This window comes from Erythrolamprus reginae, chromosome 6, assembly GCF_031021105.1.
Source record: "Erythrolamprus reginae isolate rEryReg1 chromosome 6, rEryReg1.hap1, whole genome shotgun sequence".
NCBI lineage: Eukaryota > Metazoa > Chordata > Lepidosauria > Squamata > Dipsadidae > Erythrolamprus > Erythrolamprus reginae.
The window spans coordinates 67,583,416-67,610,554 of record NC_091955.1 but is presented as its reverse complement, the minus strand read 5'-3'; the positions used below and the strand labels follow the sequence as shown (position 1 = coordinate 67,610,554).

Sequence of the window (27,139 nt, the reverse complement as noted above, 5' to 3'; positions counted from 1 at the left end):
AGCAAGCAAGCAAGCAAGCAAGCAAGCAAGCAAGCAAGCAAGCAAGCAAGCAAGCAAGCAAGCAAGCAAGCAAGTTAGTAAGTAAGTAAGTAAACAAATAAACAAACAAATAAATAAACAAATAAACAAATAAACAAATAAACAAACAAACATATAAAAGCAGTATACATTGAGATATGATTAATTAAAATTAAAATTAAGAATTATATTAAAAAAACTTTACAAAGCCTATTAGCATACACACATGTCCATTCAAATACATTCATTGGCCAGGGGATAGAATCTAATGACCCCATGCTTGGTGGCATAAATGAGTCTTTAGACTCTTACGAAAGGCAGGGAGGGTGGGGGCAACATGAATCTCTGGAGGGAGTTGATTCCAGAGGGCTGGGGCTCCCACAGAGAAGGCTCTTCCCATGGGTCCTGCCAAGTGAATTTCATTCATTCAGATCTAGGATGTGTTCTTTGAGTGTTCCCTTTATTTTTTTGAGCAGTGTATACAGTATTTCTGTCTCGCCCTGGAGAAATGACAGGTAAGAGTGAAAATATTAGAATAAAATCTCTGTTTGGAAGGAAGTCAGATAACAAAACTATCGAACAATGAATGTGTGGCCATTGCTGTTCTTGTTCAATAATTAAATCTCTTCAGTTAGATAGAAGAGTCAAGCGCCCAGCGGTGGATCGCTCCCAATTCAGAGCGGTTCTTAGAACTGGTAGCGGCAGCAGTGGGAGGCTCCGCCCACTCACTCACCCGCCCACTCTGCCCACTCATGTACAGCAGCATCGTACATGCTACTGGCCCTGCCTTAACAATAGATTAATTCAGCACTTCTGGTTTAAGCTTCCCCCATTTTTTAAAAAAAAATTAAGCCATTTATTAAAATATCTCTGAATCTTTTGGCTCTGAACTGTATAGGCTTTTACAATAAAAGGCCTAGAAAGCGCCTGCCAAACGCTCAATTTAAACTGGGGAGGGCAGGGATCTTGGACAATAAAGCCCTCTCATTGTAAAAGTATTTTCCATTGGCCTCAATGCATAATGGAAAAAAAAATAAAAGGAAGAACTAAGCCACATTGCCACATCCCCCACAAACAACTGCCTTGATAATCCTTCCAGCCATCATTCACTGCTGCTTTTCTATTGGTTGGTAGCATCTGTAATTTCTCAGTTGCAGAGTATTTAAAAGCAAGGGAGTGGCATCATAGCTCCCTTCATCTCTGCGTAGATCTTCCCTGTGAGCTGCAAGAACAAAGAACAGAGCCATGCCTGTGAGTTTATGGGACGGTGATGTATGATGCTTAAGGATGCTGGCTATTGCTGAAGCCAGGCTCTAACTAGGTTAGAATATCTTGCCTTGTTGTTGCAAACAGAGGCGAGAGATCCTAATCCTCCTGGATTTTGAGCTGGCTGAATAATTTTCCCTAAAAGCTGTCATTGTGGTAGTACAAGAGTGAAAGGTGAAATTGGTTTTAAAAATGATAAATAGAATATGTGGTCTCTTTAACAGGCTTCAATCTAGCACAGGGGTTCTGTAGTGTTGAATAGATACGAGGTTGTAATTTTCTCATTTGTTTGTAGAAAGTTTTTGGAAGTACACTGCTCAAAAAACATAAAGGGAACACTCAAATAACACATCCTAGATCGGAATGAATGAAATATTCTCAGTGAATACTTTGTTCTGTACAAAGTTGAATGTGCACAACAGCATGTGAAATGGATTGTCAATCAGTGTTGCTTCCTAAGTGGACAGTTTGATTTCACAGATGTTTGGTTTATATTGTGTTGTTTAAGTGTTCCCTTTATTTTTTTGAGCAGTGTATATCTGTAGAAGAGAGCTTTGGCTTACATTTGCTTCAGCTTAACAATTTTTCCCCTTCCCTATTCTCATCCTATCAGCTTTCTTCCAATTTTGCAGTAGCTGCCGAACATCGGCTGGAAAAACTGCTAATGGAAGCCTCGGTTTTGCAGACTGTGCAATCTCATTATTATAAGTCTGGCATGATTTTAAATCCACAGATTTTAAGGAACTGAAGACATATGTTGGAGGGAATAAATAACAGGAATGTTCAACGTCTTGGGGCAACTTGGTGTGGCTCAAGCTGGCATAGACTTGCAGGGGCGTTGCCCTATTAAGCCTTTCCTCACTTTATCCTTTTCTCTCATTTATGGGGAAACTTATCTTTTACAACAGAAAAAAAAATTAAATGAAACTTTCCCCATTTTTTTTTAGTTCACTGGTAGGAAGGAATATTGCTTGCTTGACTTTTTTTTTGACTGCTTTATAAAAAAAATACCCTGTAAGCATCAGAAAACCTAGGGTTTTCAATATGTTCACAAAACAGCAAAATTTAAGTATTAAACACTTTAAAAACCTAAGATTTATTTTGTCTTTTAAAAAAAAAAAAACTTTGCTAATTTTAACCTCTTAAACATACTCCAAAGGCTTTTGTAACAATTTCTCTGAATAGCAGATGGGGATTTCATGAAGGAAATCACATCGGGCATTCGGGATCAATATGATAAGAGTCGAACTTAGCTACTTTTCCCCTAAAGGAAGGGACTGGAAACTTTCATGTTACTTCTGAGATTTTCCACAAGCTTCCAGTTAGGAATTAGTGCGGAGAAGTTAACTATCAGATGGTGGGTGTCAGCACACTTCCTCTATCCCTGGCATAGACAGTCTGCATTGGTTGCCGATCAATTTCCGGTCACAATTCAAAGGGTTGGTTATGACCTATAAAGCCCTTCATGGCATCGGACCAGAATATCTCCGGGACCGCCTTCTGCCGCACGAATCCCAGCAACCGGTTAGGTCCTACAGAGTGGGCCTTCTCCGGGTCCCGTCGACTAAACAATGTCATTTGGCGGGACCCAGGAGAAGAGCCTTCTCTGTGGTGGCCCCAACCCTCTGGAACCAGCTCCCCCCAGATATCAGAATTGCCCCCACCCTCCTTGCCTTTCGCAAGCTCCTTAAAACCCACCTCTGTCATCAGGCATGGGGGAATTGAAATTTTTCCCTTCCCCCTAGGCTTATAGAATTTATACATGGTATGCTTGTTGGTATGATTGGTTCTTTAAATTGGGGTTTTTTAGATTATTTTTAATATTAGATTTGTTACATTGTCTTCTTTATTGTTGTTAGCCGCCCCGAGTCATCGGAGAGGGGCGGCATACAAATCTAATAAAAAAATAAATTAATAATAATAATAATAATAATAATAATAATAATAATAATAAAATAAGCAGGAGCTGCCCCTACATTGCATTGGATTCGAAGCATTTCTCTGCTACTCTCAAACAGCTTTTCCAAAAGTGAAATTCCATATGCAGCAAGAGCAAAGGCGGCTGGCATCATCATGACTCAGCCCAGTTCTTGTCTGTCTCTCTCCTCTCAGCTCTGTTAGCTTTGGCAGCATAGAAAAAAAAGCAGGATGGGGCTGCATAACTCACAGTCTAGGGACCAAAGAATGCCAGCTTAGAGAGAGCAGGATAAAAATGTCAGATGAGGCTTTTTCTGATTTTTCATGGTTGCCTTAATACAGCAGCCTAGAACCAGACAGTGACAAATGTTAGACCTTTCTAATGCTGCAAGCCCTTAATACAGTTCCTCGTGTTGTGGTGACCCCCAACCATAAGTCTAGTGCCAATTCTCCCAACAGAGCTTTTAGCTGATTGGCAGGAAGGTCAGAGGGACACCCTCACTGTAAACGCCTGATTGGTTGGATTGTAAAAATATGTTCCGAGGCGCCAGAGTAGAAGCTTTAGTTCCTAACACCAGGGGAAATTTGTTTTTTCCCCTAGTCTTAGGTGACCCCTGTGAAATGGTCATTCGACAATGCCCCATAAAGGGGTCCTGACCCCTAGGTTGAGAAGCACTGTGCTAGAGCCATAGTTCCCTCTAAGCTGAGCAGCGAGCAATCGCTCACTTAAAAATCATCATCAACTCAGAGTTTTCCAAACCTGCCCAGAAGCCGAGAGGGAAAGAGTGAGAGGGAAGGAGAGAGAGAGGAAGAGAGAGAAACAGATAGAAAAAAGAGAGGAAAGAAAAGAAAAAGAAAAAGAATGGGAGTAAGGAAGAGAGAAAGAAAATCAAAATCTAGTTTGAAACTAGCTCAACTATTTAAGTGGCATTTTGATATTGATAGAGTTGCCCTATTATGAGCTCACTGTTATAGACACACAGTACAGTATTTTATTTTGAAATTCTCTGAGGCAAAACAGGGTGGGTTTTTTATTTGTTTGTTTGTTTGTTTTAAAATTTATTATTATTTATTTATTTATTTATTTGTTTGTTTATTTATTTATTTATTTATTATTTCTGCCGCTCAGACACTATACTTTTCCGCCCACCCCCACCCCCAAAAATTAGAGGGAACACTGGCTAGAGCATGAGGTCAAAATTATGGCCGCTCTTATGTTTAACATTGCAGAGGTCTTCAAACCTGGCAACTTTCAGACTTGTGGACTTCAACTCCCAGAATTCCTCAGCCAGCAAATCTAGCTGAGGAATTCTACATAGAGGAAGGGGAGGGGGAGGGCGATTTTTTGTTTGCCTGTCAATAGCAACAAATAATCTAATTGCATGATTATCATTTCATTCTCAGCAGAACTGCCTACTTAAAGGTAACATCTTAATGTGCCATGCTAACACAGAATAATGAATTTCCTGGGCTTTTCTGTAAACACAGTGCAGATTATAAATCTCCCATCTAATAATATAAAATACTGTGAGAAATAGCCAATTATGTTATCACTTCTGATTTATACAGAAATATAATTCCTTTTTTTTCTGGCCAAGCATTATTTGGATTAGCAGAGAAGTATCAAATATAAATGTGTGTTTGGTTAGTGGACCACTTTACTATGTGTCAGTATCCTAACCTGGGAACAAAATAGATATTCAGGTGAATTATGGGGGCAATTCATGAATATACTTTATTTCTGCCATTCCAATTAACTTTGTACCAGTTTTATTTGCTTAAAACACCTTTTCTCAAACCAGTTCAGCTCTAGAAATATTACAGGTTTGATTCCATTGTTGTTGGCTGAAGTGATATACTGTATTGCAATCATTCCTAGAATGATTCTTTAACCTGGTAACACTGGGTAAAATCTACTTGTAGGGTTTTTTTTTTTTTAAAGTACATTTGTGGGTTTTTAAAAATCCAAACAATAGAATATGGTAGCAACTTTAATAAAGGTTAAAAAAATGAATTCTTCCATATTTAAGAGGACTTTAGTTTAGGAAAAGTGTTATGTCTGGAGGTTTCCTTTGAAAGGTCAATTCTGATTGGCCTCGACGCAGCAAGTCGAAATAGTTGCCGCCAAAACAAACGGCTGTCAAAAGATTCCCGCGCATTTAAAAGGTATAAATAGAGCAGCGGTTTAGCCGCTACTGTTGTTGGGTTTCAGAGTCGGAGTGAACTCTTTCTCGCTGTCATTTACTGTTAAATAAAAAGAGCTGTCTCTAGTCTCCCGACTACTGATTTAACAGTGGCAACGAAGGTACCCAAACTCCCACATTCGAAATGAACTCCACAATGGCTCAAGCGCCGGCTTTCTTCAAAATGAATTTCCGTGAAATAGAGGAAATATTTTTTTTATGTATTTAACAAGTAGTTGGACTTTTAAAACCCACCCTTTGCAATAAACAGTCCTTCTATAATGTTTCTCAGCTGGAACTACGTGTGATATCCTACCAGTTTCTTTAATAGAGTACAGTAGTACTGTAAAAGAATTTTATGAATTTTTAATGGATTTAAAATTTTCAATGGATTTAAGCCCCCTTTGAAAACATGTGAAGTAGCGAATTCGCAAAAGATGAACTGCGAAGTAGCGAGGGATTACCGTATTAATTTGAATATTCACTGGTTTTGAAGTTCAAGGATCCCAAATACTACATGTCCCTATTCCCCTGCCACCTAGTACAATAATATGTTTTATCAATGTAGCAAGGGAGGGGGGGGTGTTTCCTACAAAGGAGTAGGGGCTATAGGAGCAACTCACTAAATGCTATTGGAATTCCTTTTTTCTAGGGAATTGTTTGTACTAGCCTGAACATTCCACCTGGCCAGAAGGTAACAGTGAAAGGTGATATTCTATCAGGATGTAAGGGGTAAGTTGGCATCATTAATAAGATAATTTAGAACATATTTAGAATCATGTGTAGTGGAACCTTGTATTGGTTCATAGAAGCTTTCCCCATGAGGTAAATGACCAAATATATCATAAGAGTTTATCTCTAACACATTTGGAAGGTGCCAGATTGTTAAAATTAATCATAAGGGTTCACAAATTCCTGGGAACTAAGTATCATGAAGAAATTTCATTGTAGCTGTCTGATTGCCAATCTAATCAGGAGACCAGACCAGAAAATCAAGTCCACATTAAATTAGAACTGTACTTTATTGAGATAGAATATAATACCCGAATCTTGAACACCTGATGTGTTTTACTTCCTTCCTTCTTGTATTCTGGTGAATCAGGGTTGAGATTGCTCAAGTTACTTCTGGATACTACCTTGCTTTCTGAGACATAAATAGTGTTTCAGGTTTTTTTGTTTATTGTATATAATGATTCTTGCATATTTCTATCCAAATCATCTCCTGACATTGATATATTCTCCAGTGGAATACAGTACAATATAGTCTGGGCCTATGGGAGTAGAAGGAAGAACTTACTAATAGTTCTCACTAACAAAACAGAAGAATCCTGTTGCTTCTTTCCTCCTCTTACTCTAAAACAGGGGTCTCCAATCCTGGCCACTTTAAGACTTGTGGACTTCAACTCCCAGAATTCCTCAGCCAGCTTGCTGAGGAATTCTGGGAGTTGAAGTCCACAAGTCTTAAAGTGGCCAAGGTTGGAGACCCCCTGCTCTAAAAGATTCCAAAGTTGTTGTTTTCAAAATGTAAGACATCCTTTTGGGGAAAAACAACACTGGGACCACCATGTCTTGAATGATTGAGAATCTCCATGGATAATTTGATAGAAAAGGGTTAATGCCACTGTAACATTTTCCAATGACTCATATCTGAACACATCCCCCACCCACCCCGCTCTCTGCTACTTTGGCCAAGAAACTAAATAAAAGCAGCTGTTGGGCAGCAGCCCCATTTTCTGTCTTCTTTCTGTCTCCTTTTGGAAATGTCTCTATTCACTGTACATGGTAACCTGCATTGGGTGGTCTTCTAGGAAGAATGAGCACGATGATGGGAAAACCGTCTTCTTACTGTGGTTTCCAATTCGAGTCTCCATTTTTAGAGACACACATTTGTCCACTTGTTGACTCATACTGCGGCATTCTTCAACCAAATGCCCTTCAAATGTGTTGGATCGCAGCTCAACAGCTCAAGCCAGCACACTCAAACATCGTTCAGGCTAGGAATTGTGGGACATGCCTAAACACTTTGTTCATGAAGTTGAGAAAAATGATCTTGATTTTTTTTTTTTTTTTTGCAAAGCTTGGCATTACAATTTTTGAGATTTTTTTTTTTTTTTTTTTTTGCAGAAATAGATATTTGTCTACTAGAAATGCCTCATTTCCCCCCCTCTTCTATTAAATCATGTCTGATTCTCAGAAACTGCCTGGACTAATCTCTGCAGTTTTCATGGCAAGGTTTTTTTAGAAGTGGTTTGCTATTGCTTCCTTCTTAGGGCTGAGAGAAAGTGACTAACACGAGGATAGTTAGCTGGCTTTGTGCCTGAGATGAAATTAGTACTCGCAACCTTCAAATTTCTAGCCTGATCCTCTAGCCATGCCACCAACCGCTCTCACCTATGATTCTAAAATGTTTTATAATGCAAGCATGCTCTTCCAGTTCCCAGCAATATCAGGAAAGGAACTGGAGTCTTTTTCTTGGGGGGAAAACTGCACCATCAGCACCATTTAGTGCTTTAATCAGTCCTTAATATTTGCTTTGGCATAAAAGCAAAAGTAGGTGTTGGGTCTATAGAGGAGGAACGGGTCTGGGCAGGAAAATATTTTAGAAATCATTCCCAGTGATGAACCATGGAGCATCTTGCCAATAGGAGCATTCTCCCTTAAAATATATTGAAGAAGTATCAATTATAGCAGTAAAATCTATCATTGAAGGCCATTTAAGGGGAAAAAAAGGAAGTCATGTAGCGGTGGGCTACTAGCCGGAACGCTAAATTGGGCTTGCCGTGGAGGCTTGTGAGTGCTTGCGTGACCAGCACGATTTTGCATCTACACCTGTGGAGGTAGCGAAATCGGCATGGAGCCGCATGTGTGCCCGTGTTTCAGCATGCGTGAAAGCAAAAAAACCTCACTGAAACACAGGCGCATCTGCAGTTCCGTGAGCCATTTCGCTACCTCCACAAGTGCAGAAGCAAAATCTCGCTGGTCGCATATTTATTTATTTATTTATTTATTTATTACTTGGATTTGTATGCCGCCCCTCTCCGAAGACTCGGGGCGGCTCACAACATGTAGAAACAAATCATAAGTAATCAAACAATTTAAAATTTTAAAGATTTAAAAAACCCCATATACTAACAGACACACACACAAGCATACCATATATAAATTAAACGTGCCCAGGGGGAGATGTTTCAATTCCCCCATGCCTGACGGCAAAGGTGGGTTTTAAGAAGTTTACGGAAGGCAGGAAGAGTAGGGGCAGTTCTAATCTCCGGGGGGAGTTGGTTCCAGAGGGCCAGTGCCGCCACAGAGAAGGCTCTTCCCCTGGGGCCCGCCAACCGACATTGCTTAGTTGACGGGACCCGGAGAAGGCCCACTCTGTGGGACCTAATTGGTCGCTGGGATTCGTGCGGCAGGAGGCGGTCTCGGAGATATTCTGGTCCAGTGCCATGAAGGGCTTTAAAGGTCATAACCAACACTTTGAATTGTGACCGGAAACTGATCGGCAGCCAATGCAGACTGCGGAGTGATGGAGAAACATGGGCATACCTAGGTAAGCCCATGACTGCTCTCGCAGCTGCATTTTGCACGATCTGAAGTTTCCGAACACTTTTCAAAGGTAGCCCCATGTAGAGAGCATTACAGTAGTCGCATAAGCAGTCATGAGCTGTGGCAGCGAGACCAATTTATCATTCCGGCTAGTAGCCCACTGCTGAAGTCACGTATCACAAAGGTACAAATTGAAAGAGGAAAATTGCAGGATATCATGAAAACGGCGCTAGGCTGTCTATACCAGTGTTTCCCAACCTTGGCAACTTGAAGACATCTGGACTTCAACTCCCAGAATTCCTCAGCCAGCATTTGCTGGCTGGGGAATTCTGGGAGTTGAAGTCCAAATGTCTTCAAGTTGCCAAGGTTGGGAAACACTGGTCTATACAATGGATTTACCCAAGTTGTGACTTCCAGCTGCATGGCTTTTAAGCTCCCATCACCCCTAGTTAAAAGGAATTGTAAGACCCTCTAGCAAGCACCAACGATGTTGGCGGGGAGTGTTTTAAGCAGTCTTGAGGGAGTCGATTTTGTCATGGAGATCTGAGGATCAACGTGCCCTGACTCTTCCCTTACTGGTTATAAAATAATTCCCATTATTTGGCTTAGACATCTCCCACCTGTACCCTAAAGGCAGGGAAGATCCCTGGAAGAGACAAATAATACTAATTAAAGCCAAGAGAACTGATATTCTTTGGGAAGATGCTTGAGCAAGACTTCTTCAGGTTGCCTTAGGGGAAGGCGAGGCAGCTGCTAGGCTGTAAATTGGGATGGGAGAAGTTTGGAATTGGCAGTGGGTGCCTTTTCTCCATTTCCATGTTGCAGAGCTCCCACCCACCCTGAAGTTGGTGTGAAATTATTAGCATGAAATTTTCCATTCCCATTGATGATCCACATCCTTGCCACATGCATGCTTATTCTTATCTTCATGTATTTCTATTTATCAGAATAGACAAGTGTGCAAAATGGGAAACATTTGGACGAGTGAAAGAGAGAACACTTGAACTTACTTATATACCATATTTTTCAGAGTATAAGACACACCAGAATATAAGACACACCTTAGTTTTTGGGGAGGAAAATAGGGAAAAGAATCTGCTTACCAGGTATTCATCTGGCTAGCGTCCCTAGTCTAGTCAGCTTCAGCACATTATTTTATCCCCTGGTTAAGGGCTTAAAAAATGTTATTCCGAGAGAGTAACAACGAAAGAGATTGTAAGCCAGTAAAAGCTGGGAACATCATTAGCACCTGATTAGGGCTGGAAAGAAACTTACTCAGAGCAAGTTAGAGTAATGAAAAAACTCTACAAAGACTTAGGGCTTGGAAAACATTCTTCAGAGAGAGTAACAATGAAAGAGCTTGGGTACCTTCATAGCACCTGGTTAGGGCTGGAAAGAAATATCTGAAGCAAGTAAAGCAATGGGAGAAAAAATACCCCACAAAGACAGGGCTTGGAATACATTCTTGGCAGAGAGTAACAATGAAAGAGCTTGCAAGCCAATAAGAGCTGGGAATATTGTTAGCACCTGGTTAGGGCTGGAAAGAAACTTACTCAGAGCAAGTTAGAGTAATGGAAAAAAAACCCTGCAAAGACTTAGGGCTTGAAAAATATTCTTCACAGAGAGAAACAATGAAAGAGCCTGCAAGGTAAGACCTGGGAAGATCATTAGGGCTGGGGGGGGGGGGATCTACATTCAGAGTATAAAACACAACCAAATTATCAGCCTCTTTTAGGGAGGAAAAAGGTGCCTCTTATACACCGAAAAATACCATAAGTAAGACCAATAATAAATCAATAAACTTGCTTCAGATTACAATGTGAAAGAGGGAAGTGGGGAAACCACCACAATAATTCTCAGTGGCTGTATTTGTTGAGCATATAGAAGACTAGCCAAGCACACTTCAGCCTACTTCATTGTGTCTTGTTGAGCCAAAAAAGTTGGGTTAATAAAGTATGAATAAACAAGGGTGCCAGGCAAATACTTCATGTACATATTGCCACTGTTTTTTTTTCACATCACATTAAAATGCTGCTTGCTAACCTAAGCTGATAAATTCTTCATGCTTAAATGCAAAACACTGTATGAAATACTGCTGAGAGTAATTTGTTTTATGGTGCTAGTAAATTGCCCTGGAAATAAAGTGATACCTTGTCTTACAAACCTAATTGGTTCCGGGACGAGGTTCTTAAGATGAAAAGTTTGTAAGATGAAACAATGTTTCCCATAGGAATCAATGGAAAAGTGATTAATGTGTGCAAGCCCAAAATTCACCCCTTTTGCCAGACGAAGTGCCCGTTTTTGTGCTGCTGGCTCCCCTCCATGGGAAACCCCACCTCCGGACTTCTGTGTTTTTGTGATGCTGCAGGGGAATCCCAGCAGGGGAATCCCAGCATCGCAAAAACGAGCGCTTCGCTGGCAACGGAAGTCCGGAGGTGGGGCATCCCAGCGGCGGCGGTGGGTTTGTAAGGTGGAAATAGTTTGTAAGAAGAGGCAAAAAAAATCTTAAACCACGGGTTTGTATCTCGAAAAGTTTGTATGACAAGGCATTTGTAAGACGAGGTATCACTGTATTTTGGTTTCAATGATTTTGGAGGAGAAGGATATAAATGCCACGAATCAATCTATTTCTGTTATTCTTCCTGCACAAGGATCTTACCATATTTTTTTCCCCATCCTTCACAGTTTTGCAGTAAATCTTGGCAAAGATCAAGATAATTTGATGCTGCACCTCAATGCACGTTTTAATATGCATGGAGACACTAATACCATCGTGTGCAATTCCAAGAACAAAGGGCAATGGGGGAAAGAACTCAGGGAGACCACCTTCCCTTTCCAGGAGGGGCACAATTTTGAGGTGAGTCTTGAAAGGGCACAATAAGAGACAAAATGTGTCTGTGCATGCTTGGCAACGACGGAGCAGCTTTCCCCGACATTTACTCTGCACACGTTCGATAAAAATGCCCATTCTCTGTTCTGTCTGGGTCCCCCCAGATGCCAACACCAACCAAAAAGAGTATCCAGACACACTGGTAAAAAGCAAAGGCAGTTTATATACTGGAAAGCAAACACAGGTAACAAAAACTGTTCTTACAGACAGGAACACGATGAAGCTTCACAGAGGTTTCACGAAGGCCAGGCAATAAAACAGGATTCTTGCTGGCAAAAACAACTCTGGAGATAATAAAACCCATGCCTCCCCCAAGTCTTCCAGGCTTCTAGGCCACAAGCCAAGATCAGAGACGCCAAGAATCGAAGCAAGGTCACAGGACTCCCAGTTGATAACTCTCCACAAGACTGTAAGGGCGAGCCTGCCTTTTCAACCCTGCTGAGGAGAACCACACCCAAACCCAGCTGTTGCCAATTCAGGGATGGAAATACCTTTCTAATTGGCCCCGTCTTTAAGCTGCATGTCTCTGCCTCATGTCTATTATAGCCTGTGCGTCTTCATCCAATGAATCCAGGCTACTAGCTGGGGAGAGGCCCCCCACCAGGGGTCTCAGGCTGCTCTCCCTCCTCCTCTTCCTGACGTTCCTCTCCCCCGTCTGCCTGGTCCTCCCCCTCCTGGTCACTGTCCTCCTTCTCTGGGCATGGATCCAGCAGAGCTCCAGCCGGTCCCTGAGGAGCCTCAGGCTGAATCACAACATTCTCTCAGCCAATTCCAGAGAATAATTGAGACATTATTCATCTAGTAGTCCTTCTTTGTTATTATTAGTTGTGAAGTCATGTCCGACCCATTGCAACCCCATGGACAACATTCCTCCAGACCTTCCTGTCTCCTACCATCCCTCAGAGTCTATTTAATAATAATAATAATAATAATAATAATAATAATAATAATAATAATAATAATAATAATAAAAAATTTATTCTCATTGTCAATACAACAAATTGTCATTGGCAACGAAAGTCGTGTGACCCCCAGAGACCAGTCCCACCATACATAAATTCAGAATAGGTAATTTAAAAATAGAATAAAAAATAGAGTTAAAAATAGAATAAAATATCCCCCCCACTACAAATTCCCCACCCTAAACCACTCAACCATCTATATGACAAACCGAGTAATATTGTCCAACAGTTCACTGATAGTGACCCTTTAGTTCGTTGTTAAGTGCGAGTATATCCCTGTGATAAAAACTATTTAGGAAACGTGTGGTCCGAGTTCTAGTTGTTCTGTATCTTCTGCCAGAAGGCAACAGTTCAAAAAGATTGTAAGCAGGATGAGAAGAGTCTTTGAGAATGGTATGCACCTTCCTAGAACAGCGAGATGTGAAGATGTCATCCAGGGCGGGTAGCTGGAGCCCAATAATGTTCTGGGCAGTTTTAATAATTCTCTGTAAAGCTATTTTGTTCACTACAGAGCTGCTCCCATACCAAGCTAGAATGCCATATGTCAAGACACTCTCAATGGTGCTGCGATAGTAGGACAACAGTAGATGCTGAGATAAATTTATCTTCCTGAGCATGCTGACTGCTTCAGTGACTCCATCCAGCCACCTCATTCTCTGTTGTCCCTTTCTTCTTTTGTCTCACTCATTCCCAGCACTAGGCTTCCTTCTCATTAGGTGGCCAAAGTATTTGAGTTTCACCTTCAGGATCTGGCCTTCTAAGGATCAGTCAAGTTGATCTCCTCTAGGACTGACCGGTTTGATTGCCTTACAGTCCAAGGGAGTCATAGGAGGCTTCTCCAACACCATAGTTCAAAGGCCTCAATTCTTTGGCGCTCAACCTTCCTTATGTTCCAACTTTCATATTCCTCTACTAGTCCCTTTAATTACTCCTCTGAAAATACCAAGTGATGCCCCCAAAGATTTTGAGATGGATAGCTCTTGGGAGCAGTTTTTCTCCTTATTTATTCAACTTGTCATTGGGAATTTCTGTTTCTACTGACAATAATTTTTTTAAGAATGATGCAAAGTCTTTCATATATGAAGATCTCAAATTAGGTAAGTCTGTTGTGGATAATAAAGTGGAAATTAAAAATCTATGCCCTTTCCAGCATTCTTGGACACTGGCTATATTGGGTGAGATGAATGGGAACTGGATTCTGTAACATTTGGAAGACTATATATTCTCCAACCTTGTATTAAAGAACATTTATCCATCACATGATTAAAGGGTCAAAGGCTTTATGAAATTACCAATCATTAGTCAATCTTCTTTGGCAATTCTTTCACCTACCCAACTCCTTCCCAACTTATGATTATTATTATTAGGCTAATTAAACAGATCTTGTCTTCTCTGTTGAACTCTACTTTATATTTCAATCCATTGTGTTATTTTTCTTTTTAGTTGACCTTCGCACTTGACAAAAAAGAAATGACCATTACATTGCCCGGAAACCATCAGTTCAAATATCCCAATGAAGTTGGTACGGATATCATTGAATTTATCTGCACAGAAGGAGATATGAATTTCAAAGGCATTTCACTAGCTTAAACCACTACCACCCTTTAATAAGGCAACAAAATAAATGTAGCTGAGTTCTGGTCTTCTGTTGATGTGTCTTTTCAGTTATTTCCTTTTAAATTCAGGATTTTTTTTTAAAAAAAAAGCATCTCTATATTCCTCAAGGGTGGCTGACTGGGCATATAGCCACTTGGTTGAGGGATAAAAGCTGTATAATTTTTTTTAAAAATGAAAAATGAGTATATTTTGGGGTCCTTCTTGTTTAGAGGAACTATTTGCATCTCAGTTCTTAGTTTATAACAAAAAGAAAATTTAAGATAAAATAAAACAAGATAACAAACCGTAATAAAAACAATTTATTTCAAAACAAAATGTAATTTAGGAAGTGTTACTGGCTAAGCCAGTGGAAGGAAGGAAGGAAGGAAGGAAGGAAGGAAGGAAGGAAGGAAGGAAGGAAGGAAGGAAGATTGATAGATAGGTAGATAGATAGATAGATAGATAGATAGATAGATAGATAGATAGATAGATAATGACAGATGCTGAAATCTGAGGCCTGATGTGTCATAAATTATGGAAATTATTCTGCAGAGTAGATGCTACCACATAGAAAGTTTCTCAGCATGGGAAAAGACAAAGAGATAAGCTTATTTCAGTTTTGTCCCTCATCAGTGCAGGAGAATATCCAGTGAAGAGCTGCAAAAAAATTTACTACCACACTGTGGATGTGGCTTCTTTTGTGGGTGTGGCTTGCCAGCCACATGACCATGTGGGAGTGGCTTAATGATCATGTGACAGGAGGGTAGCTTAAAGGTCATGTGACTGGCTTAAAAGTGGCCAACTTGACATCACTCACGTCAAGGGTTAGGGTTAGGGTGCCTGATCTCTCCTCACCTCCAAGAGATGCAATTTCCCTATCTATTTACTATTACTGAACATCCAAAATATACTATTTAATTCTATATATACATGCCATATGTGTACATAGATATTACACACAGGCACACAAAAATATACATTATCTACTGTATAAACTGTATGTGCATTGTACACACACAAACACACACACACCTCTTCTAAAATTATAGACGTTCAACCTCATTTACTGAGATAGGAAAAACATACCCAGAGCCCAGAAGGGAAAAAAAGAAAAAAAATCAATTTTTTTCTACCAGATAGCAGTTCTGGTACCAGTTCTGCATACCTGACCAAAAATTTTCTATCGGTTCTGCATACCTGACTGTACCTGTAGGAGCCCATCACTGAGGATACCACTTAGCAGAACTAGAGAGCCAGTTTGTTGTAACAATTAATCTGATGCCTTAAAGCAGGGCTGTCAACTCGCAACCCATGGGCTGAAGGCGTCACATGCTGACCACGCCCACTCTCGGTTTAGGGAAGGGGGGGGATCCCAATATATGTCATATGACGACACCATGACAATGTAAGTTTGACACCCCTGCCTTAACGCCTGCCTAGAAACCAGGAGTCTCTGAGTTCTTGTTGTGGTTAGCTCTGGCCCAGCTCCTGCCCCAAGGACTGTGGATGTGGGGGAGACATCCACATGCTGCAGGCCTGTTTTGTCCCCGGTGGAATCTGATGATGAAGGCTCCTCTGACCAAGAAGACATGAGTGACAGGGAGGAGAGTGTGGCAGACAGCTCAGAAGGAGATCAATTATCTAGCTCCTCCTTGGATTCAGAACAAGAGTTAATGATACAGCCACGCATGCGGAGAGCGATGCATAGGCAACAACAACTGAGAGATATTATCAAAGAAAATGAGGCCACCTGTGGTTGGGTGGGGCTGGGGTAATTAGTGAGGCTGCTATAAATAGCAGCCTGTGGGTTTGGCCATTGTGGAGGATTATCTGATCGTTGTGTTTTGTTTTTTTGTTTTTTAATTTTATTTTTTATTGATTTTTAACAATTTTTATATCACACAACATAAAACAGTGCGTAGTGAATTATGCCCACCACCCCGACACACACACATTCCCCACCACCAAATTGGGGGTGTTTCTTGTATAGTCCACTTAACCCAAGAGCAATATATCTGTTTACATATTATAGAGTGATTCCAATTTATTTCTTGTAGCTTGGTCTCGGATTCTGCTCGTCATATATCGTCTTACCTTGTCCCACTGTCCCATCAGCTGTCCCAACTCAGTTTCATTATCCAAATTTATCCTTTTTTCCATAATTTCAAATTGAATATGGTCCACCATGTACCTATACCAATTTTGCATTGTCCATTTTGTCGCATCCTTCCAACCCAAAACTATTACTGCCTGAGCGCTTTCTATTGCTGCTTTTTTTATTTCTCTAAATACCAAAAGAGAGATTAGGTTAAGTGAATTTTCATTATAAAGAACATTGTTTTGAATTTTCAAATGTGTGTGTGTCTGAAATTTGTACCTGTGAATTTTTGGGAGGTGTCTTCCAGAGAGCCCGACAGAACAGTTCTAGTCCTCAGTAGAAGCCAGGTAGGTGACCTTGGAATACTGACTCTAGGAAAACAAACAATTAACAGAAGCCTGCTTCACCTCCAGCCTAACCAGCTGATGAAAATTAACCAGAACTTCCAAGTGCTAACTTGTTACTTCTGCAACTATAACTACATCATGAATACCCTAGAGGTGTATGAACATATACCTATGTGAAATCTTTCTGGAGCAACCGTGCAAGAAAAATGAGAAGTTATAAGTATTTATTTCAGACTACCTACTTGTATAATGATCTTCAGTACCGTATTTTTTGGATTATAAAACGCACCAGAGTATAAGACACACCTTCGTTTTTGGGGAGGAAAATAAGAAAAAGGCATTGGGGGGCAGGTGGTCTCCCTGAATACCCTCAATCAGCTGTTCGCAGAGGTGAACTTTAGCAACAGGTTCATTGGTTGTGAGCAGGAGTGGGCAGCAGGCAGGACGGGGTGGAATGCAGTTCCACTGGCGGAAATGAAGATGTGTGTACAGCTCCAGCTGATCAGCAGCTGTCACTTCCTAGACAGCTCTCCATTTTTCCCCTGCTGCTGCTGCTGCTTCTGCGCTCCTTGCTTTTTTCCTCTTTCCTCCTTCCTGGCCTTGGACGAGCTTCCCTCTCTCCTGCCTGGCTCCCCTCCCGCCTCACACGGCCACCTCCCGCCTGAGGTGCAAGCAGAAGGCGAAGGTGTAAGCGGCGCTGGCAGCATTTATGCTTCTGGCAGCACCCGTTCGCCTAGCTACCCAGCCTGAGGAGGGGAGCGACCCAGGAAGGAGAGCGCGGGAAACGCAAAGCAAATTGTCACCCCAATGAGCAACACTGGTAAGGTTGTAAGTCGAGGACTTAACAGTTCACTTGAATGATGATGATTTTTCAAGCCACTCCCACCTGGTAACATGGCTGGCAAGCAAATCCTCCCCAGTCACATGACCATTAAGCCACACCTACAAAATAAACCACACCCACAGTGTGGCAGTAAAAAAATTGGCTGCCCATTACTGGTTATGAGTTGCTCTGCCTTGCTTTTTCAGCCTGTGAAACCTCCATTTGAGAGGCATTTTTCCAGCCTGTGAAATCTCCATTGTAGCCCCGCCCAGCCCATGAAATCTCAGTTTCAGAGGCTGGAAAAAAAGCCTCTGAAATGGAGGTTCAGATGCTGTTTTCAGCCTTTGAAACTTTTGTTTAAGAGGCTGGGCGGGGCTACATTCGGTATATAAGAAGCACCCCAATTTTCACCCTTTTGGGGGGGAAGCTGTGTCTTATATTCCAAAAAAATTATGGTAATTGTTAAAATATATGAGCCACCTCAAAGTGCAATGCAAGAATTTTAAAGTATATTCACACATGAATACATTCTCAAATCTCCATGTCAGGCAGGAATAATCTCATAAAAGGCAGGAGCAAGGAAATAAACTCAAGAGTCTGGGGATTTCTAAAATGCAATACATGTTCCACTTACAACCATTCATTTAGCAATCACTCAAAGTTGCAACAGCATTGAAAAGGGTTACCTATGGCCCGTCCCCACACTTGTGACCATAGTAACTTATGTCATGTGGTCAAAATTTGTGCACTTAGCAACCAGAATGTATTTATGATGGTTGCAGTGTCTCAGGTCACGTGACTTACCATTTGCAACCTTCCCAGTCCACTTCTGACAAACAAGGTCTTGGAGGGATTTGCTTAGTGACCACATGATCACTTCAAATCTCAACCAACAAATGCTGTGTCTTACACATTGGTAAAAAGAATCAGAGCATAAAATACAAACTTGGAGGACATGGCCTTATAGATAATGCTCATTGCCCCAGAAGCAGAGTAAAGATGCTGAGACATTGTATGGATTAAATATAGGGTCATTTTATTAAATTAACATAAATTTAAATAACGTAACTTTAAATACGTAAATTTAAATATTTAAATTCAACTATAACTAAGGACCTGCAGAGGCCAAAAACTAACGGGGCGGAAATTCCTGCCAGAACCTTCCTTGGCAACATTGGGCATAACTCCTTGCTGAACCAGGTGAAGGTAGCCACCTTCACCTGGATCTGAGCCACGCCCCTTGGCATGTGGGAGGAGCTCACCCTCCAATCCCCCAAGGGAAATTGGATCCGGTGAGTCCCATGGGCATCCTCTCTCCAATCCCCGACGTTGTTCTAACCTCTAGTTCCTGGAGAGAGGCGGTCCATCACCTTTTAAAAAGATGCCCAAAGGAGCATGCACAGTCGCTTCTACTGTCCATTTCTGCCCCTAACCTGCCAACCCCAGTGACCAAAGGGAAACCTAAATGTAAAAACTATGTGCGCCGCACCCCCTAACCATTCCATCCTTACCGTCAGTGTGGAATAGGCGAAAACCGGCCGCCTCTAAAGGGGAGGCCGCAAAAAATTCCTATTCGGTCCCTAAGCGACCTCTTTCAGACACACTGTTGATAGCGGAGGGTGGGTGGGTGTTCGCTTCAGGAGTTTCCAGAGCAAGGAGGAGGTCCTGCTCAGATTGCCCTTAAATAGGGCGATCTAGGACCTCCCCCTAGCCCAGCAAGCAGTGCACCTGCTTGGTGTGCTGCCAAAAGCCGAACTTCCGGTTTCACCGGAAACCGGAAGTTCAGGGCTCAACGGAGCCACCTGCAGCGTCGCACTGCTTCGGGGGCAATTTCAGCCAGCGATTTAAGCCGCCGGTCGTGCATCTCTGTCAAAGATCTTGGAGTACTCATACTGTATCTAATGACCTAAGTGTTCTGTCCAAGCAATGAGCTCCACAAGAAATAGGTCCACAGATACAGATTTGACAAGATTTAAGCAAGTAATTTCTAATAGTTTAGTAGCAATGAGGGTTAAAATACATCACCAAACCCAGAATTAAGTCCATTCGCCACAGCTGCTCGTTATAGTATCATGCAGTAATGTAAACTCCCAAATAGTCTCTCTTTGATCTCCAGTCTCTAATTAACATGACTCACTTTAAGTTGGCAGGAAGCCTGGAAATACAGATTTCAGCGTCTTCATTTGTAATTCACAGCAAAAGCATGATCAAATCAGCCATTTCTCACATTCAAACACTGACTTCCACACAAGCTTGTCATGAGACTCGCCCTTATATAGCCAAAATGTGTGGCCAGCGTGTGAAGCATCCAGCCCACGGACTGTGAGTTTGACACCCCTGCTCTAAGGAATCCATTCTAAAAAGTTCAGACTGTAATGTTTTTTCTTTTAAAACAACAGAGTTGATTACAAACTGTGCAGTCCCTTGAAAACTTATTTGTTTCTTATTTTTCCTTTTTATAGAATTTATTGATTGATTTTCACAGAATAATAAAAAGAACAGAATAAATCTGATAGATTTTCCACAAATCATAACCTGTATACATTACAGTTCAAATTTGTAGTTCATTATGCAGTGTATTCAGTTCAAAAAACGAACCCATTAAATATATATATATAATATATATATATCACATGTTTTTTTGCTGAATTTGAAAATTAAGGGAGAGTAGGATAGATCTATTTAGGCCTTATTTTGGCCTCATCAGCTAGCCATACCCACTGGGACTTGAACCTGCAACCTTTGCCTTGTAAGGCAGAGAATTATTCTCTAGGCTACAGTATCCAATCCCTTCAGCTCTGCACCTGGGAAGGGTTGCATATTTTTGTGTCAAATCATCCTGGTGTATTGAAGGAACGTCACAGCTCCTTTTTGCCTCTAGGCCCAACCCACGACCATTTCAAGGCAGTTAATTTATTCATAGCTGACCACTATATTCTGTATGTATGACATGTTTTTTGCTGAAATTTTAAAATTAAGGGAGACTAGGATGGCACCGAACAAGGCCGAAATGGTGCCATCCTAGTCTCCCTTAATTTTAAAATTTCAGCAAAAAACATGTGAAACATACATACATACATACATACATACATACATACATACACGTTTGTAATAAATACAACAAAATAAAGCAAAAAAGAATAACATGGGTTGATATCTCTTATTTTATATCGGTAAAAAGTTGACCATGCTTATAAATACTTATTTTATCTATTAATATTGCTCTAATCTATACTACATAAATAGTGATGGGCGAACCCGAACCAAACCCGAACCCGAATGGGGAATCCCACCAAGAGATTCCGGAGGCGGAGCTTTGACATCACGTATACCGGCAGGTTGCTAAGGACGCCAAGGTGATCACTTCCTGGATGCCAGTCAAAGCTCCGAACGCCGAATGCGACCCCGAACTTTGCCCGAAGTTTCAAAAAAATTCGGGTTCGTGTTCGGCATACCGAACAATGCAAAATTCGGTACGGACCCGAATTGTGCGGGTTTGGTTCGCCCATCACTATACATAAATATTATTTTTATATACGCTGACACTATATATTATTACATTTTGTTTCTGTTTTGCATCTTAAAGTTGCCAAGTTTGAAGACCTCTGATCTAGGGAAAAGCTTGATATGCTCTCTCGTTTATCCTTTCTGCTTGGGTTAACATTGCTCTGGCCAGGGTTTTAAATTGCTGTTATTGTTGTTCTAAACATCTGTTGCCAGAAAGGGCCTGGTTTAAATGGAACGTTTATGTTAGGTTTTTGTTTAAAAGCAAAATAGGTTCCCTAAGTCCACTCGAGATTTAACAGGCTTTTAAAAACAAAAATCAACTGAAAATTTATATTACTTACTGTTATTGAATTTGGGGTTGGTTTACAGCTGGGAGATGAATGGCTGCTCTGCATCATTGACTAATCCCAACATGAAAATGGGCCTTTTTGAGGTTGTGAGCACACAAGACATCCTCTACCAGATGTTCTGTCGGGCTCTCTGGTAGACTCCTCCCAAAAATTCACAGGTACAAATTTCAGACACACACACACGTTTGAAAATTCAAAACAATGTTCTTTATAATGAAAATTCACTGAAACTAAGCCCTCTTTTGGTATAGCAAAGAGCACTCGTCTCCAAACAAACTGGTAATTTGTACAAGTCCCTTATCAGTTCTGTGATACTTAGCTTGCAGCTGTGAGGCAATTCACAGTCCTTCTTCTTTCACAAAGTGAAACACACTTTGCTCTGGTTTAGTTTCAAAGCAGGGAAAAATCAGCACACAAAAGGTCAAAGTCAGTAAAGCAGTCACGAAACACAAAGATCAGATAATCCTCCACAATGGCCAAACCCACAGGCTGCTCTTTATAGCAGCCTCACTAATTACCACAGCCCCACCCAACCACAGGTGGCCTCATTTTCTTTGATAATAATCTCTCAGTTGTTGTTGCCTATGCATCGCTCTCCACATGCGTGGCTGTATCATTAACTCTTGTTCTGAATCCAAGGAGGAGCTAGATAATTGATCTCCTTCTGAGCTGTCTGCCACACTCTCCTCCTCCCTGTCACTCATGTCTTCTTGATCAGAGGAGCCTTCATCATCAGATTCCACCGGGGGGGGGGTGGCAAAACAGGCCTCCAGCATGTGGATGTCTCCCCCACATCCACAGTCCTTGGGGCAGGAGCTGGGCCAGAGCTAACCACAACACCAGATGTCCAGGAAGACAACTTTCCCTTTAATTTTTTGATAGCAAGTTACTAAGATTTGTGCTGCTCTTCCCTTTAGGTCCAGGCAGCATTTAAAAAATAGTAAATCTATGGTGTGTATTATTTTTCCTTTTTACCCTCCTGGAGTACTAAAGAAGCAGAGGGATACACTAATTAGAGATTGTGGTAAATACATTCAGGACAGAACATCAGATTATGCATTTCTGTTCTCTTGTGTATTTGCCCTGTTCCATTTGCCTTTCCATTTTCCAATGTCAGAAGTTGCTTCCAAAGTTAGATTGGAACAAGCTGTTGTACTGTAGAGTTGGGGAATAATATTGCAGACAGAGTTTGCCAGCAATTGCAGAAGTAGGATGAGCTAAGATCATGATGTTTGATATGATTAAAAATATTAACCAATGCACAATTAATGAATGTGCAAATGACTTAACTGTCTTGGGTGAAACTTGGCAGGCTATAAATCAGCCTTTATCTTTGGGTAGAGTTTGTCTTTTTCACTCAAATAGAAAATGTCTCACGTGGCTGTAAAATACCACATAGTGGTAGAAATATTTAAGAAGAGGATGAGATGCCAGATTTCTATGGTGTGTATTCTTTTTACATAGCCAGCATTCTCTGTTAATTGGAGTATTGGAAATGCTTACAGGACATAACTGGACCAAACAATGTCGTTTGGCGGGCCCAGGGGGAGAGCCTTCTCTGTGGCGGCCCCGACCCTCTGGAACCAGCTCCCCCCTGATATTAGAACTGCCCCCACCCTCATGGCCTTTCGTAAGTTCCTTAAAACCCACCACTGCCGTCAGGCATGGGGGAACTGAGATAACTTCCCCAGGCCTATACTGTTTATGTATGGTATGTTGTGTGTATGTTTTCTTAAATTATGGGTTTTTAGTTTTAATTATTAGATTTGTATTGTACATTGTTTTTCTATTACTGTTGTGAGCCACTCCAAGTCTACGGAGAGGGCTGGCATACAAATTAAATAAATAAATAAATAGATGGATGGATGGATGGATGGATGGATGGATGGATGAATGAATGAATGAATGAATGAATGAATGAATATCCACACCTTAAAGTGCACTGCATGTGCAAATAATCTGTTAATGAACCCATTCTCAATCTTAAACAGAACAGAGTAAACACAAGTGTTTTTCTCTGATAGTTTATATTTCCCTATTGGATTGTACCGGATCATAATTTTAAGAGAATCAAAAGACAGGCTTAAAGCTCAATGTGTGAGAATGAAACATCTTACTAGATGATTATATTGACGCTATAGTAATGGAGTACATCCCACATGGTGATCTCTATATATTTTAGGACACTTTTTTCAACTCAATGTCTTTTGGATGTGCTGGATTACAATTCTTAGCATTTTTGCATATCACAGATATAGATAGTTGAGAAAGTACATAGACAACAATTCAATAAATGCCTTGTTAAAGTTGTCATTTTTACCATCTTAGTTTTGGTAAGAAGTTTGTTACATATCTACCATAGATGAGAAGTCTGGGAATTGAGGGGATAATAGAATTTCTTTCTAGGATATTACAGCCATCCAGGCGTTATATCAGGCTGACATAATGAATAGAATAGAATAGAATAGAATAGAATTTTATTGGCCAAGTATGATTGGACATACAAGGGATTTGTCTTGGTGCATATGCTCTCAGTGTACATAAAAGAAAAGTTCGTCAATAATCATAAGGTACAACACTTAATGATAGTCCGGGTACAAATAAGCAATCATATTAGGAACCTATCAATATAAATTGTAAAGATGCAAGCAACAAAGTTACAGTCATACAGTCAGGGGCGGATTCATCTTACCAACTGGTGCTCTGCGCATGTAGCATGGGGATTCTCGCATATGCGCTACACACAAAACATCACCAAAATCTCATGTGCCAAGCGTTCCCTCATGAGATTTTGCTTCTGCACAAGTGCAGGAAGCAAAAAAGAATGAAAATTCAAGAAAAAAAGAGGTAATTTGCAAATTGCACAATTTGGCAGCCGCTACTGTTGTGGAATCACCTACCGCACCGGTAGCAACCCACCACCGTATACAGTCATTTGTGAGAGGTGGGTGATGGGAACAGTGAGAGGTTTAATAGTAGTGCAGACTTAGTGAATAGTTTGACAGTGTTGAGGGAAATATTTGTTTAGCAGAGTGATGGCGTTCGGGGAAAAACTGTTCCTGCCTAATTGTTCGGGTGTTCAGTGCTCTCTAGCGTTGTTTTGAGGGTAGGAGTTGAAACAGTTTGTGTCCAGGATGTGAGGAGTCAGTAACTATTTTCACTGCCCTCTTTTTGACTCGTGCAGTATACAGGTCCTCAATGGAAGGCAGGTTGGCAGCAATTGTTTTTTCTGCAGTTCTGATTATCCTCTGAAGTCTGTGTTGGTCCTGTTGGGTTGCAGCACCAAACCAGACAGTTACAGAGGTGCAGATGACAGACTCAATGATTCCTCTGTGGAACTGTATCAGCAGCTCCCTGGGCAGTTTGAGCTTTCTGAGCTGGCGCAGAAAGAACATTCTTTGTTGTGCTTTTTTGATGACATTTTTGAAGTTAGCTGTCCATTTTAGATCTTGAAATATGGTAGAACCTAGAAATTTGACTGTCTCTACTATTGATACTGTGTTGTCTAGTATTGTAAGAGGTAGAACTATGGGCATGTTTCTCCTAAAGTCCTCCTAAATTAGTGGTATATGCAAGAGTGGATGCAATTGCATCATTGGAAGATCTGAAAACCAGGTCAGGGAAAACATCATATCTATGTTTTTACTAAGACTCTGTAACAAGTTGATGGGATAAAATCAATATGCAAATAACAAGTTCAGGCAAATTAAGTTTAATAAGCTAGATCCAATAATAAACTTGATTGCAGTATATCAACATGGCTTAACTAAAATTAATGAAATCCACATGGCTCAATTAAAATTAATATTAATCTAATGACTCTAATGATATTTTCAGTTATTCTTCCACTTCCTGATTTTGAAGAAATAAATAAATAAAATCTGTCATCCTCTACAAATCTGCCAATTTCAAAATGTTAAAAATGAGGAGCAAAGATCACTAACCCAGTGCTGCCAGAAGTCGTCCACTAATAAAAATCCCCTTTTCCTCCCCATTCCACCTCAAGAAGAAATAAATTGCCTCATCTATAGTCTTGTTACCTGCTGGTCTGATAGTTTGTAAAATAAAAACCAGATGAAGCCCAGATTCTAAAGCCAGGTGTTTTGACGAAGGAGAAACAATCATCCATAGGTTCAAAGGAGCCAAGATGTTTTCCAAGAAAAAATTCATTTCAAATGCATCAGAGCTGATCCAGAAATGAATTAATTCCGCTTCTAAACAAGGCGATATAATGAGCTCAGAGGTCTAGAGCTATTCTTAAATTAGTGCAGAGCTCTCACTTTAGAAATAGCATATATGCCAGGAATACAATAATACTACAGAAAGCTAAGGAGCAGCTATTTATTTATTCTTATATGCCTTTGAGATCAGTTGATTTTTTAACTGAAAGTTTGACTTTCCACTTTTCAACGAGAAAATAATATTCAATTCAATTCAATTCAATTCAATTTATTGGATTTATATGCCGCCCCTCTCCGAAAACTCGGGGCGGCTAACAACAGTCATGAACAATATACATGAACAATATACAGTAAAAATCCAATACTAAAAACTAACTTAAAACCCCTTAATGTATAAAACCAGCATACGTACAAACTAGGGGGAGAAGAAGTCTTAATTCCCCCATGCCTGGCGGCAGAGGTGGGTTTTGAGTAGCTTACGAAAGGCAAGGAGGGTAGGGGCAGTTCTAATCTCTGGGGGGAGTTGGTTCCAGAGGGCCGGGGCCGCCACAGAGAAGGCTCTTCTCCTGGGTCCCGCCAAGTGGCATTGTTTCGTTGACGGGACCCGGAGAAGACCCACTCTGTGGGACATAACTGGCTGCTGGGATTCGTGCGGCAGAAGGCGGTCTCGGAGATATTCTGGTCCGATGCCATGAAGGGCTTTAAAGGTCATAACCAACACTTTGAATTGTGACCGGAAACTGATCGGCAACCAATGCAGACTGCGGAGTGTTGGTGTGACATGGGCATATTTAGGAAAGCCCATGATTGCTCTCGCAGCTGCATTCTGCACGATCTGAAGATTCCGAACACTTTTCAAAGGTAGCCCCATGTAGAGAGCATTGCAGTAGTCGAGCCTCGAGGTGATGAGGGCATGAGTGACTGTGAGCAGTGACTCCCGGTCCAAATAGGGCCGCAACTGATGCACCAGGCGAACCTGGGCGAACGCCCCCCTCGCCACAGCTGAAAGATGTTTCTCTAATGTGAGCTGTGGATCGAGGAGGACGCCCAAGTTGCGGACCCTCTCTGAGGGGGTCAATGTTTCTCCCCCCAGGGTAATGGATGGACAGATGGAATTGTCCTTGGGAGGCAAGACCCACAGCCACTCCGTCTTGTCTGGGTTGAGTTTGAGTTTGTTGACACTCATCCAGGCCCCAACAGCCTCCAGGCACCGGCACATCACTTCCACTGCTTCGTTGGCTGGACATGGGGTGGAGATGTATAACTGGGTATCATCGGCATATTGATGATACCTCACCCCATGCCCTTGGATGATCTCGCCCAGCATTATGATGGAGGAGACACTGAGCCTTCTCCCACCATGCATTTATAATGTTACCCACCCACTCTGGAACTAGAAGAAAACATATTGCTGCCAATACTTTGAGATAAATAGACAAGAAATAGGCCAGTAGT

At 41.2% G+C, this 27,139-nt stretch overlaps 1 protein-coding gene across 1 annotated transcript; it reads left to right on the top strand.

The window, feature by feature from the left end:
- Positions 1–1,160: 1,160 nt before the first annotated feature.
- LGALS1 (galectin 1) lies at positions 1,161–14,432 on the top strand. Its single transcript, XM_070754816.1, has 4 exons — positions 1,161–1,269; positions 6,037–6,116; positions 11,616–11,787; positions 14,226–14,432. The coding sequence occupies exons 1-4, from the start codon at positions 1,264–1,266 to the stop codon at positions 14,370–14,372; spliced, it is 405 nt and encodes a 134-aa protein (XP_070610917.1). The 5' UTR covers positions 1,161–1,263; the 3' UTR covers positions 14,373–14,432.
- The last annotated feature ends 12,707 nt before the right edge of the window (positions 14,433–27,139 follow it).